The sequence below is a fragment of the Crassostrea angulata genome, chromosome 5, assembly GCF_025612915.1.
Source record: "Crassostrea angulata isolate pt1a10 chromosome 5, ASM2561291v2, whole genome shotgun sequence".
Taxonomy (NCBI): Eukaryota; Metazoa; Mollusca; class Bivalvia; order Ostreida; family Ostreidae; genus Magallana; species Magallana angulata.
In genome coordinates, this window is record NC_069115.1 from 48264940 (window position 1) to 48279371 (window position 14432).

Here is a 14432-nt window from a genome sequence, read left to right on the forward strand (position 1 = left end):
ATGATAAAAACTATTATTGTTATTATCTAATATTTTACTATATCACATGATATGTGATATGATATATTGTATCATATAATGCTATATTGTATCATATATTATGTTTTATGATATTGTATTATTTGATCATTATTTATTACGGTATTTTATTGTAATATATGATATATTTTGTAAATATGATAGTATGCAATGTTGTATTTATATTATTGTATTTATTAACATTGTATCTTATAATGCCGTTTGAAATGAGCATATGATTATCATACAATTTTTTACCAGATGATATACAATGTTGTGTCAAAATAATATCCATGAATAACCAAAATCATAAAGTATGATTTTCATATAATATGATAAAGGTGGTCTCACAAAGGTGACTTTTTTGTATACTGAACCCGTTTTTTTTTGCTGAATTTGTTTTCTACATGACTTTTCTTTAAAATAAACTACATTGGGGCGGGCCATTTTCAGAGGGTGGGGGTGGCCTTTATAATTTCATTATTATTTTTTTTTAATTTATAAGCCCATCTTTAGCCAAGTTTGTACAGAGACAGTGACAAAAGTATCAGAGTGCCCTAGTAATACCAGTGAATACGAGAAAAGGGCATCAGAAAAATGTTCTAAAGCATGTGGAAACTCTGAGGGAGACATTAGGTACAAATATCATTGTATGTTGGATTCCACTCATAACGAGCTATTGGAAATGTGTGCCATTCCAAAATACCTTTTTGGTAATGAACTTTTCTCTTTTTTTAGCATTAAGTTTAATACGTTTTGTTTCAGATTTTTTATACAAATTATTGTATGCACACTGTGAGAGTATTGATACAAATAGAAATACAGTATTTTAACATTTTATTCATTTGAGAAAATTTCATCGTCTATAAAATTATATTTAAAGAAAATGGAAAAATTTGGCATAAATGATGCTAAAAGATTAAATGTATTATATTTAGAAAAATTGCTTAAGGATCTTAAATATAAAATCTCCAAATTTTGTCTTTTAATTATTTCATCAAATGAATCTGTGCTCCATATTTTTGTTATGGTTTAATATAGTCATGATAACAAAAGACAACAAAATTTTGGAGTGAATTGACGCTAACTAGACCTATGTACTGTAAACGTGGTTATTTACGCGTGGGGGAAATTTACACTTAGTTATGCGATAAGCTTTGAACCGGGTAAAATACCCCGGCACGTATGACTAAAATAGTCCAATTTTAGAGTGGAAAATAATGCAAACGCATATTGTCTGACTGTAGAAAACGTGTACTTAACCACCAGCGTAAATAACCACTTTTACAGTATAAGAAAAATCATTTTGTAACATTTGAATATTTTTGGAAAATAAATAGCAGAAAGATAAATATAAAAGATACCACTGTCATGACTAGTCTAAAAAGTTATTCTTTTGTGATAAAGACTATTGCCCAGCAATTGATCGAAAGGGTCAACGAATCCAGAAAGATGAATCCAGGCCTTGCAGCACTAGTTCTTCCAGGACTTATTACAACTCTGATGAATTGTTTTTTTGTAAGTATTCAACTGTTGAGAAAAAGCATCCATACTGTAGGCATATTATATTATGTAAAACGGTGTTCATGATGATGCATTGTTCATATGTGTAGGTGATCTTACCAATTGCCTGGAATCACCTACCAGTACTACAAGTGACAGCTCTAGTGAAAAACCAGATATGACCAGAACACAGATGTCTAATGGGTAATAATAATTTAGAATATGGTGAAGAGAAAAAAAGTTTATCTTATTTGCCACAACAATATGATGGTATACAAGATATTTCAGATCGAGGTATTTTCTTACGCCTCAGGTTATTTAACATTCCGACTTGGATGACAAGATTTTAACCAAAATTGATAAAGTGTTTCCTGGTTAAATCGAGAAGCATTGTAATATAGTTGATCATTTTCCCGAATTCTCTCTTAGGCCAACATCATCTCAGGCAATTTTGCATTGGTTAACATTTTTTAACATGTTGAATATTGTATCAATTTAATTCAAGTAAAAAAGGGGGGAACTCAATATTCATTATGATTTAACGAAGTTTAACTATTCGTATTGTTGCAATGAACATGAAATACCTGCATGTCATTACATCTGAAATTTTGGGTCTTGAGTAACAGTATTTTCCATGAATTTCTTTTAATCTGATATTGATTATCTTCTTGTTGGCTGTTACAGGGAAATTTCATATCTTCATTTTGTATGGGTGGCTATAGTTGCAATAGGTCTGAATATTGGCCTTATCTTTTGGATATGGAAAAGACAACAAAGCAGGGGTAAGAATTAATTTTGTTTCCTTACTGCAATTATTTTGTAAATGTTTTGACTTATTATATTGTCCAATTATCAATCAGGAGTGCTCATTTTAAATTAAAGCGAGTGTTCTTAAGGCATCTGGGCCTCTTGTTTTATTAGCTCACCTGAGCTGAATGCTCAAGTGAGCTTTTCTGATCACTTTTTGTCTTGCGTCCATCTGTCTGTCTGTAAACTTTTTACATTTTCGACTTCTTCTCCAGAACCCCACTGGGACGATTTCAACTAAACTTGGTACAAAGCATCCTTAGGTAAAGAGGATTCAAGTTTGTTAAAATGAAGGGTCACGCCTTCTTTCAAGGGAAGATAATTAAAAAAACATTGAAAATTTGTTGGTATTTTTCATAAATCTTCTTCTTAAAAACGATTCGACCAGAAAAGCTAAAACTAATGTGGAATAATCCTCAGATAGTGTAGATTTAAGTTTGTTCACATCATGATCCCCAGGGGTAGGGTGGGGCCACAATGGGGGTAGAATTTTTTACATAGAAATATATAGAGTAAACCTTTAAAATTCTTCTTCTCTGAAACTGATCAGCCAGGAAAGCTGAAATTTGTCTGGAAGCAACCTCAGGTAGTGTAGATTCAAGGTTGTTCAAATCATGATCCCCAGGGGTAGGGTGGGGCCACAATGGGTGGTTTAATTTTTACATAGGAATATATTGAGTAAATCCATCCCTCTTGTGGGACCACAATTTGGGTTTTAAAAACTTTCACAGGAATATTAAGAGTAGATCTTTAATCAAAGTACTGAAATACTGACGGGAGTTGATTCTTATAGATTATTTCACATGTCAAACTCAGCAATATCTTATTTGGCATAAAGTAGTTTTTAATATGTGTTTAAATAACGCACATTCTTATCACATGGATTGTGTAATATTCAAAGATAGAATTATTCCATCAAACTTCTTATCAGTTTCTGAGAAGTTGTATGGATCCCAGCAATATTGAACCGTAGTCTCGTTAAACCAGACGCTTGGCTATCTCCGTTTATCTCCGAAAAGCAAGAGAGACTCTCTGCTCGTTGGAGATGCACGAAGACAGCCGGCAGGTTGAATACTCTGGCTTAGGAATAAATACGACCAAAAGAAATATCTTAATTGTTCGTACCATTTAAAATCTGACTTTTTTCAAGGTATTTATAAATATTAAGTTTCCTTGAAAAACAATGCTTCATGACACACATTACATCGAATTTATATACTAGTATTTTTTTCAAGAACTAAGTTTTGTCAGCGGTGATGATTTTTGCTTAGGTTCAAACACTGTTTTATTTCTGGTTTGACTGAGTAACTGCAAATGGGAAGTTGATAAAAATAAACTTCCAAAAATATTCTTCTCAGAGACTAATCAGCCATAAAAGCTGAAACATGTGTGGAAGCATTCTCAGGTAGTATTTATTCAAAGTTGTGAAAATCAAAGTTGTGACTTTAGGAGGTAGGGTGGGGCCACAATGGGGGTTGACATTTTACATAGGAGTAAATTTTGAAAATCTTCATCTCAGAAACTAATCAGCCAGGAAAGCTGAAACTTTTGTGGAAGCATTCGAATGTACTGTTGATTCAAAGTTGTGAAAATCATGATCCCAGGGGGTAGGGTGGGGCCACAATAGGTGGTCGAATTTTTTCAAAGGAATAATTATATAGAATAAATCTTTAAGAATCTTCTTCTCAGAAACCAATCAGCCAGGTGATTCTTTAGAAATTGTTAAGACTTTGGCCCCTAGATGATTCTTGGGCCTCACAAGGGGTTCAGCGTTTGATGTAGATTTATATCCTATATATTAACAATTGTTTAGGAAATTTTTGAGAACTGCAATCCTCATCAGGTAATGTTACAATAAAATCATTCTGTCAGAAATGTGACTTATGATAATAAACATAAGAATAGTTATGGATGGAAATGAATTTTTATTTAAACAGGATCTACATGTTTTATACTACATTGTCCAGATAATTCGTATTATGACTCAATTAAGCTGCTTTTATCATGCCTATTTTTCTTCAGGTGAGCGATGTGGCCCATGGGCCTCTTGTTTCAGAATTGTTAAAAGTGTTGAACCATTTGTAAATGTCTTGAGAATGAACATTTTTTTATGAAGAGAGAGAGGAAAGAGAGAGAGATTGCGGGTTCACTATTTGGAATCAAAGATACCATAAAGTCATTTAATATTTCATGTTAAATCATCTTCGCTAGCCAAGGGTTTTCGGTCCACTTTACTCCCTATAAACCCTTGGCCGATTTCATTACGAAAACTCAGTGACAAGCTCCGTTTTATGATTGGTTGCAGCTGCGAGTAGCCGATCCAATCACAGTGTTGGTAAATATAAACTTTAAAATAAAACACAAGTGTGATCTTTGGTAAAACATTTGGCGCTTTTAACAAGTTGAGACACAAGTTCAGAGTATATTGCCTCTCCAACGATGGTCGAACCAGATCGCTTTAAAAACCTAGTATATATATTTTACTGGGATTGAACATAGTTCTACAAACTTGTCAAGGCTCGCGTGATAGCATGGGAAGTAATCATGGCGAATGTAGAAGTTGCCTATCCCATTAGTATATACGTTCCTGCTGCTGAGTATTACTTTTAAGGGCTCAATGAGCTGTGTTTTATTTAATTTCTGTGGTCCGCAATATTCATGACAACGATACCTGCTTTTATGGCATAAAAGCTTTCATATAAATTGGCAATTTTTTCACTCCCGGAACAGGGCCTTACAAATCGCTACGAATAAAACATGCCGTGCTTTCCGTGGTTATAACTTAATTCGTATGTAATAAGATTGTTAATTATGTTCCGATATTCAGTAGTCAACATGTTTTCAAGTTGTATTAATGCCGTAGTGATTATGTATCCCTTTGTTTAATTCGATTAAAGTGTAAATATGCAATTCAAGTTGCTCGCTAGATAGCGCCACCACATCACAGAGTTTTCGTAATGAAATGCGCCAAGGGTTTGTGGGGAGTGCATAGGCGTTGGAACCGGGCACTTTTTATGCAAAGTTAAACGTAACCATTAGGCACATAGCAGAGTAGAGGGTTCATCCCCCCCCCTCCCCGACGGATTAGGAATTTCATTATCTTGGAATTTTGGAAAAGAAATATTTTGGTAGGTAAGATTTTTTTTTTTATTGGCGTAAAAGGTAAACAACCCCCCCCCCCCCCCCCCCCCCGGTTAGTATTTTGATGATTTTGGGAATAAGGTTTTTTTCTCAATATTTCTAAGGATAATTCTAGCCCCCCCCCCCCTTCAATTTGCTTCCGACGCCAGTGAACTGGACCGAATACCCCTGGCTAGTGAAGATAATGTTAAATGTATAAGCAAAAAAATGTGGATTTAGGGGGTTGGGAAGGGGGTCTAAGACCAAACCCCTCTGGAAAATTCAAATTTCTAAAATTTACATCGAAAACTACCAAAAATATGCTCCTCCCCTTTGGCAAATTCAAATATCTCTGGAAACATAACCATTCCCTGGAGAATATTTCTGACTCCACTCATGAAAAATATATTGGCAATACGTTTTTTAATAATATTTGACTATTTTAAGCCATAAAGTAGCATTTCAATAGTGTTGTGACATTGTCTTGAAAGACTGAATTTATAACAAGCATGCAATCATGTAAAAGTTGTGTTTTATAGATTTGTAATAAACTGTAAATCGATTATATCCATTGAATCAATGATTTTTTTTGGAGGAAATGTATAAAATAAATATCATATACATCTCTTTACACTCATCATTTATTTATTTATTTTTTTTAAAGGAAAGGGGTCAGTAATCTAAATCCTCTTCTGTTTGTTCAAATAAAAGGCCAAAATACACATAAATTGGGAGATAATTAAGGATTATTGAAAGCTGTTGTTATTTGTTGTTGGTATTTTTAGCTCACCTTAGCTGAAAGCTCAAGTGAGCTTTTCTGATCACATTTTGTCCTATTTCCGTCCGTCTGTCTGTCTGTAAACTTTTTACACTTTAAACTTCTCAGGAACTAACGGGCCAATTTCAACCAAACTTGGTACAAAGCAATATTGCGTAAAGGGAATTCGCATATGTTTAAATGAAGGGCCAACCCCTTTTTTTCAACAAAAGATAATTAAAATTATGAAAAAGTTGTTGGTACTTTTCAAAACCTTTGTCTCATGAACCATTTGGCGAGAAGAGCTGACACTTATGTGGAAGCATTCTTAGGTAAGGTAGATTCAAGTTTGTTCAAACCATGATCCCCGGGGTAGGATGGGACCACAATGAAACCGATCAACAAGAAAAGTTGAAAACGTATGGAAGCAATCTCATGTAGAGTAGATTCAAGTTTGTTTCAGATCATGATCCCCAGGGGTAGCGGTAGGCCACAAAGGGGGTCGAATTTTCACATTGTATTATATAAAGTAAATCTCTAAAATCCCAAACCCATCAGTCTGAAAAGCAGTAATTATTTTTAGAAATCTCATGTAGGGTAGATTCAAGTTTGTTCAAATCATGATTCACCGGGTAGAGTGGGGCCACTATGGGGGGGGGGTGTAAATTTTTTACGTAAGAATATATGGAGAACAATATTAAAACTCTTTTTTCTCAAAAACTAATCAATTTTACGATACATAGTTTGAGTGATAGGTGAATGATGTGAATCAAAGTAGGATAGAAATCATGATCTCCAGGGGTAGGGAGGAACCGCAATTGGGGGTCAACATTTTACTTAAGAATATGTAGAGAAAAATCTTTAAAAACCTTCTTCTCAGATTTTACGATATATAGTGTTGCTCAGGTGAACGATGTGGCCCATGAGCCTCTTGTTTAAAATTATTCCTCTAACAAATTATGGGGCCAGAGGCCCAGAGAAGCTGTGACTTGTGTTGAAGCATTCTCAGGTAGTGAAAATTCAAGTTTTTTTTTAAACCATGATCCCTGGTGAGGAAATTGGGCCCAGTGGGGGGGGGGGCAAACTGTATCAGTCTTTTAATTTTGAAATCATGCTTGCATACTCAATTTGGCATCGTTGTTCAGTATTAACATGTATCTGATGATATACTGTATTAAAATCAGGATTCCATTGATTTAATATATATTTGTTTGTTTGTTTGCAGAATCTTCCGATTGTCCTCAAATTCCAACACCTGAGGAGAATAGAGGATCAGTTGGACCTCTGCTTGAAAAAGGTGTATTAATTGTATCAATTTTCTACTACATATTCATGTAGATAGTGTAAAACAATTTATACCAGAATTTAGTTGCCAGTGATTGATGATCAGATATCCATCTAAAACAAACATATTACTGTGTCTTCACTTAACTTTTAACTCCATTTAATTTATGCAGTGAAGATGGGTCCATTAAAGTTTAAATGATCTTACTAATTAATATCACAGTACCGGTATGTATATTATTGCTCCAATCTTTTAATATTTAACGATATTTACAATGCATGTAAAGCTCAAAATACTGTACATGTTTGTTTATATATATATATATACGTTGTACATATTGTATACACAATAATTACATTTACATGTAATACATACACGAAAAGTCAATTTGAAAATTACAAATTTTTTAAATATTACTTTAGAACAAAAGATTTCTTCTGTTTTTCAAAACAAATAGACAAAGTTACTTTGTTATTTTTTCAACTTGGATCTGATTGAGAAATATGGGAATTTGCATATGAAAAAAAGACAACCCTGATATACACACATATATTCACAGTAAAAATCATGCCTCGCGTTTATAGTCTATTTTCTAGAATCTATGTACTTGTAGTCAAATATGAAATGTAGAATTTTTTGATTTTAAACTTTATATTCAATAATTGGTGGATAAAATGAGTTCTATAGATATAAATGTGACAATAGAAAATATAGTTTTTTTCTGCTGTTGCAACATTAACATGCTTAGTAGCGATTTTCCCTAAGGATTAATTGTCGATCAACGTCTGACCTATTAATTGCATTATTAGTGAAACAGACTATACTACATGTATTATATGCAGAATCCTCCTTGAAAATGGCTCGATATACTAAGTTTTTATACACAACAGACACACGTTCTTTTTACCAAAAAGCATAGTATTGCACATGAAACATGGCTTTGATTTTATCAAACAACCCAGTGTTTTATATTTTTAATCACGTGTAGAGTGGTTGAGCACGAACGGTAACTCTGCTCTTACTATCATCGTTTAGTTTAAATAACCGTTAGATGATGAAATAAGACATATATCTTAATAGATATTTGTGTTTTAACATAAATCAAAGTTGAATAATGATACGAAAAACTACCAGTACTTACGTAATATGAGAATATTATCCGAACACTTATGCTTTCGCTCGAAATTTCACAGGAACTAGACAAATCTCGGGGAAGTCTCGTGAACTTTCATTTGAGCGCCTCTTGATTTATTACATACTTAGCATCGTTAAAGGAAACATTTCGAACACATTTGCAGGGGTGGCCATGTGAAAATAATTGTTTAAGTAGTTGCACTGAATAGAGTATAGTTAGTTAGAAATATACTTGGATGAATGTTAGGCAGCTTTGCATAGGTGAGCAATGTGGCCCAGGGGTCTCTTGTAAAGCTTTGTAATTTAAAAGAGATAAAGCCTGTATTTAAAGTAAGGCGATTCATTGTGATTCATTTTTTTTAGAAATATTTGAGAAAGATTTTTCTAATTTTTCTTTGGTATTCTTTCATTGCAAACAGTTTATCAATAATAGTGATCCTTATGATTCATTTCAAACAAAACACTGATGAGAACTTTTATTTTTGAGAAGCCAAAAGTTTTTTCTTTGTTTTTGTTGAAATCGCAGTAGAGAGGTGTTGTTGTTTTTTTTAGAAATGAATAGAAATGCGAAATATTTTGTTTTTGGTAGGGGGGGGGGGCTTCTTATCAGCATTAGATATTATATCCCTGATTCCAATGGGAAAAATAGTACATAATTATGAAATGATAAAAAAGAAAGAACATACCTTTATTGTAAAACAGTATGGAGGGTGTAGAAAGCTGTGGGGGTTACCACTAACCATTACTTAGAATATATACAGGTGAATCTCGATAACTCGAACTTCAGGGGACCATGATCATGATTAAGAATATGTAGAGAAAAATCTTTAAAAACCTCAGATTTTACGATGTATAGTGTTGCTCAGGTGAACGATGTGGCCCATGGGCCTCTTGTTTAAAATTATTCCTCTAACAAATCATGGGGCCAGAGAAGCTGTGACTTGTGTTGAAGCATTCTCAAGTAGTGGAGATTCAAGTTTTTTTTAAACCATGATCCCTGGTGCATCAGTCTTTTAATTTTGAAATCATGCTTGCATACTCAATTTGGCATCTTTGTTCAGTATTTACATGTATCTGATGATATACTGTATTAAAATCAGGATTCCATTGATTTAATATATATTTGTTTGTTTGCAGAATCTTCCGATTGTCCTCAAATTCCAATACCTGAGGAGAATGGAAGATCAGATGGATCTCTGCTTACAAAAGGTGTATAAATTGTATCAATTGTCTACTACATGTTTATGTATATAGTGTAAAACAATTTATACCAGAATTTAGTTGCCAGTGATTGATGATCAGATATCCATCTTAAACAAACATATTTCCGTGTCTTCACTTAACTTTTTACTCCATTTAAGTTATGCAGTGAAGATGGGTCCATTAAATTTAAATGATCTCACTAAGTAATATCACAGTACCGGTATGTATATTATTGCACCAATCTTTTAATATTCAACCATATTAATAATGCATGTAAAGCTCAAAATACTGTTCATGTTTGTATATATACGTTGTACATATTGTATACACAAAAATAGTACATAATTATGAAATGATAAAAAAGAAGGAACGTACCATTATTGTAAAAGTTTATGGAGGGGGGGGGGTGTAGAAAGCTGTGCGGGTTACCACTAACTATTACTTAGAATATATACATGTATACATTTAAGAAAATGAAAAACGTTTCTGTATGATGATCTGTCATTCACTGATGAGCTAATATACTTCTCCACCCTTAAACTTTGATTACTGTAAAATTTTACTTTTATTTGCATGAAATAAAATTCTTTCTTAATACATTTTTCATGTTCATGCGAGGGTTTATACAAAGACATATGTGGCTGTTTATCATATATTTTCATGAAAGTCATATCTTATAGATTATATGTCACTTAATCACAATTATATGTATACTTTGTCACATAATAATCCATTTAGACAATAGTAATGATTGGAATATGAAGTATTGGGACATGTCAGTTGGATAAAAGCATTTCTGTGATGTGTGTGGGTGGGTGGGTGGATGTGTGTGTGTGTGTGTGTGAGGGGGGGGGGGGTAGCTCGGTAAGTTATGCGTTCAAATCTATCTAACGTCTTTCAACTGCTTTAAAACTATTTGACTTGCTGATACGATTAAATATCTGTCAATAAACACGACTTAAGATATTTGCTAATGAAAGTTCATTTTTTTTATTTTAATGTAACAAGTTTCTAAATAAATTATTGTTATCTTCTTTTATATAAGTTGTTCGAAATGCCTTTTTTTAAATTACATAAATCTACGTTGTTTTTAAATGTAACATTGTCCTCATTGCATTCTTGAAGATATTCATTTTTATAGAAATATCATTGTTATATTTTTTATTACTTGCTTTTGTGCTATTTTTGGAGAAATTTTACTTTTATATCAGGTCATGATGGTGTTATTACCGACCGAGAGTGAACCATTTTTAATGTGGTACGAAAATTGTATATGTATGCTGTTATTTGTTTTGTTAGATGTATGAAATATCATTATTCATTAAAACAAAAACTATTGTATATGGGTTTTTGTATGATTCCTTACATTTATTGAGTCGGCTAGCGAAGGGAAAAGACCCTTGCTCGCTCACTGAAATCGGTCGCTCTACAATAAAACATTTAGTGGAAAAAGCGACAGTATTCTCTGGCTGATGTGCATGCGTAGGGAATATTGTCGCATGGTGTTCCAGTTGATTTTAAACTCAAAATATTTTCAATAACTACAATGCTTTACAATTATGCAACCAGTCTTAGAAATGGTATATTATTTATATTATGACCTTAGACTAATACTTGGCTCCCGAAAGGGGTTTGAAGTATATTGATAAAATTTTTAAAACCTGAAATAAAATGATACAATGAGCTGTTGTTCTGGACAGCAGGCTTCATGGGATTTGATCACGTGACTAACTTGTATTTATATCCCGATATACATCCAAAAATGAGCCCTTATTTCTTATATATTTATATAAACTTTTCAAGAGTTTTAAACATAAATTTGAGTAAGTATTCGATTAAATCAAACTTTTTCAAAATCGAAAAAAGTGGTATTACGTCTACATTACATGTATCTTATAAGTGGTAATTTAAGACATATCGTTCGTGTATTTTCGCCGATATGTCGACCTTTAATATATTTCACAGAAGTTAATTAGACAGTCCATTACGCCTGTATTGTCTGTATGATCTATGTTTTTTTCATATTTTACCTTATTAGTGGTGTTATTTGATCGTTGTTGGTTTTTTCTTAAGATTTAAAAAATTAAATGATTTTTTTCTCCTTTCCTTATCAATACCGCTCTAGATCTGAAGAGGATAAAAGCATCGCTACATTTTTTCGGCTTTATTTTGGCTATTGGTACTTTGCGGAACGGAACCAGTTAAGAGGCCCCAAAAGGGGAAACAAGATTTTTTTTAAACGTCATTATTTCAATTTAACTTATCGTAAATGGAAGATTGTTTTACAAATTTTGCTGTTTTAATGAACTGTGTTTTACATAAAATATGCTACTCATTGCTCTATTAGTCAATACACGCTTCTTTCCCGGGAAAACCTAAAGTCACTAGTTGTTTTATGATGTTTGATTGACACTGTAAATATAAAGTTGAGGTTTAAACCAAACTCAATTAATCTGTGTGTGTAACGTCGATGAAAATTACTTAAGTAATTTCTTCTGAATAGATTTCTTCTGATTCCGTTCCGTTCCGCAAAATACCATTACCCGTGTGGATATTGGTATTTAACGGAACGGAACGGAATCTTTCAAACTTTTTAATTAAAGGAAAACATCATAACAACTACTAGCTGTTTGTTTATTTCTATGTTCTTTTGAGATAAATGAAGCAAATCATTTCATCAATTCAAACATCTTGCATATGTGCATGTCACTCCTGTGTTGTGTACAGCTATAGCTTTTATTTCATCTATGATACTACATTACTTACACGGATGATATTACTAGTTTGTTCATCAAGCTAGCAATAACGCAATGTGTATCCCAGATTACGTAGAATTCTAAAATATAACGAGCACATTCGCATGGAAAAAGTTTAATATTCATCACTTACCTTCCGTCTAAACAATTTTCTTCTGGTTCCGTTCCGTTCCGCAAAATACCATTACCCGTGTGGATATTGGTATTTAACGGAACGGAACGGAATCTTTCAAACTTTTTAAATATTGGAAAATATCATAACAAGCACGGCATTTATTCAATATATATGTAACGAACATGTATTTGTTACGGGAGTTTACGGGAGATTTAACGAGTTTGTTTATCAAATTAACAATACACAATGTTTACATCCAGTAGAATTTTATATTATATCAAACATATTCTGAGGGATAACATTATTTCCGAAAATAATTGATGGCTTTATTTGTAATACATTAAAAAAGATATTAAAATAAGAATGTGGATTCCATACTTATTAATAATTTTCTCATGATTCCGTTCCGTTTCGCAAAATACCAATACCCGTGTGGATATTGGTATTTAACGGAACAGAACGGAATCTTTTACATTTTTTAAAGCCATCTCAGGGCTTTGTTCGTACGATCAGTTTTATAATGGAGATTAACTGCCACTGATCATGGCTAGATATACATTTACATGCTTTATATGTTAAAAATATAATATGCACATTTAATGGATTGCATGTCACTGAATTTTCATATCCATGATACAGCAAGAGACAGATTATCATAATGTAGATTAAATGTGCTTAATCATGTGTCTCTGTATTCCGCTTGTAAGTTTGTGTTACTAATCAGTGCAGTCTAATTGCAACTTCTCGGGCCTTCCCGGCAGGCTCGGAAAAAACATGAATGCATTAACATTACCGGATGTTACAATTTTATACAAAATGGAGTTGCTTCCCATTTAAATAAGGATAGATTAAACAGCCTTGTGTGTCGTTTTCCGTGGTATAGTTTAGGATATATCGTTGGCTTTAACGAAGTCTATGTCAGATCTCAACAGATCATAGATTGTGTTGTATTTATATCAAGTTTTATAAAAATGGATGTTGCCATGTACGCCTATCTAATACTTTCAATTGTGTCAATTTCAACTGTTACCCTCCAAAACAGGACTATTTATTTTATTATACTGAATGTTTTAATTTTAGAGAACATTTTACTTCTTCTACATAGAAATGACGAGAATTATACGGCAAACCATACGCGTATGTAACAATTTGTTGTGTTACCCGTTGCCAAGGGAGTTGCTAATGCTGAGGGTAATATAACGGATTATCAACTGCGTCTAAACCAATCAGATATCAGTATTTTTTTTTTATTCGAACTTTCATGTACAAGTTTTTCACATCATCTTATATATTTAGTTTTACAGTGCATACACATCACATATTCACTTCATTTGAGATTTAGAATATAAGTATAATATAGACACAGTCACATACCGAAGATAAAAAAGCACATGTACAGACAAGTGTATACACCGACAGACAGACGTATATATGCACAAACAATCTCGAAAACTTGCTTTCAGAAATTAACATAGAAGTATAATAAAACAAAATATTCGGAAACGTATTTATTGGCCAATAAAACTGCTCACAGATTTCTCTCATCGACGGTAGAAACTAAAATATACATATAAAGACAAATGAATTCAAAGCACAAATCACACACCAACGCTAGATCAACATACAGACTTGAATCACAACAACAACTGATTACCCTTATGGCACGTCATACTATTAATTATTAGGTTAGTTACTGACTCACTACGCCTCGCCATCTATGAGATTGATCAACCC

General features: G+C 32.9%; 1 protein-coding gene across 1 annotated transcript; it reads left to right on the top strand.

Moving 5' to 3' along the window:
* Positions 1-508: 508 nt before the first annotated feature.
* Positions 509-10185, top strand: LOC128185476 (uncharacterized; the record flags this gene model as incomplete). The annotated part of the gene is made up of 6 exons (XM_052855065.1): positions 509-731; positions 1426-1536; positions 1632-1725; positions 2206-2303; positions 7431-7502; positions 9762-10185. Coding segments are annotated over 6 exons (678 nt in total), but the record flags the coding sequence as incomplete, so codon positions are not given.
* Between the last annotated feature and the right edge of the window lie 4247 nt (positions 10186-14432).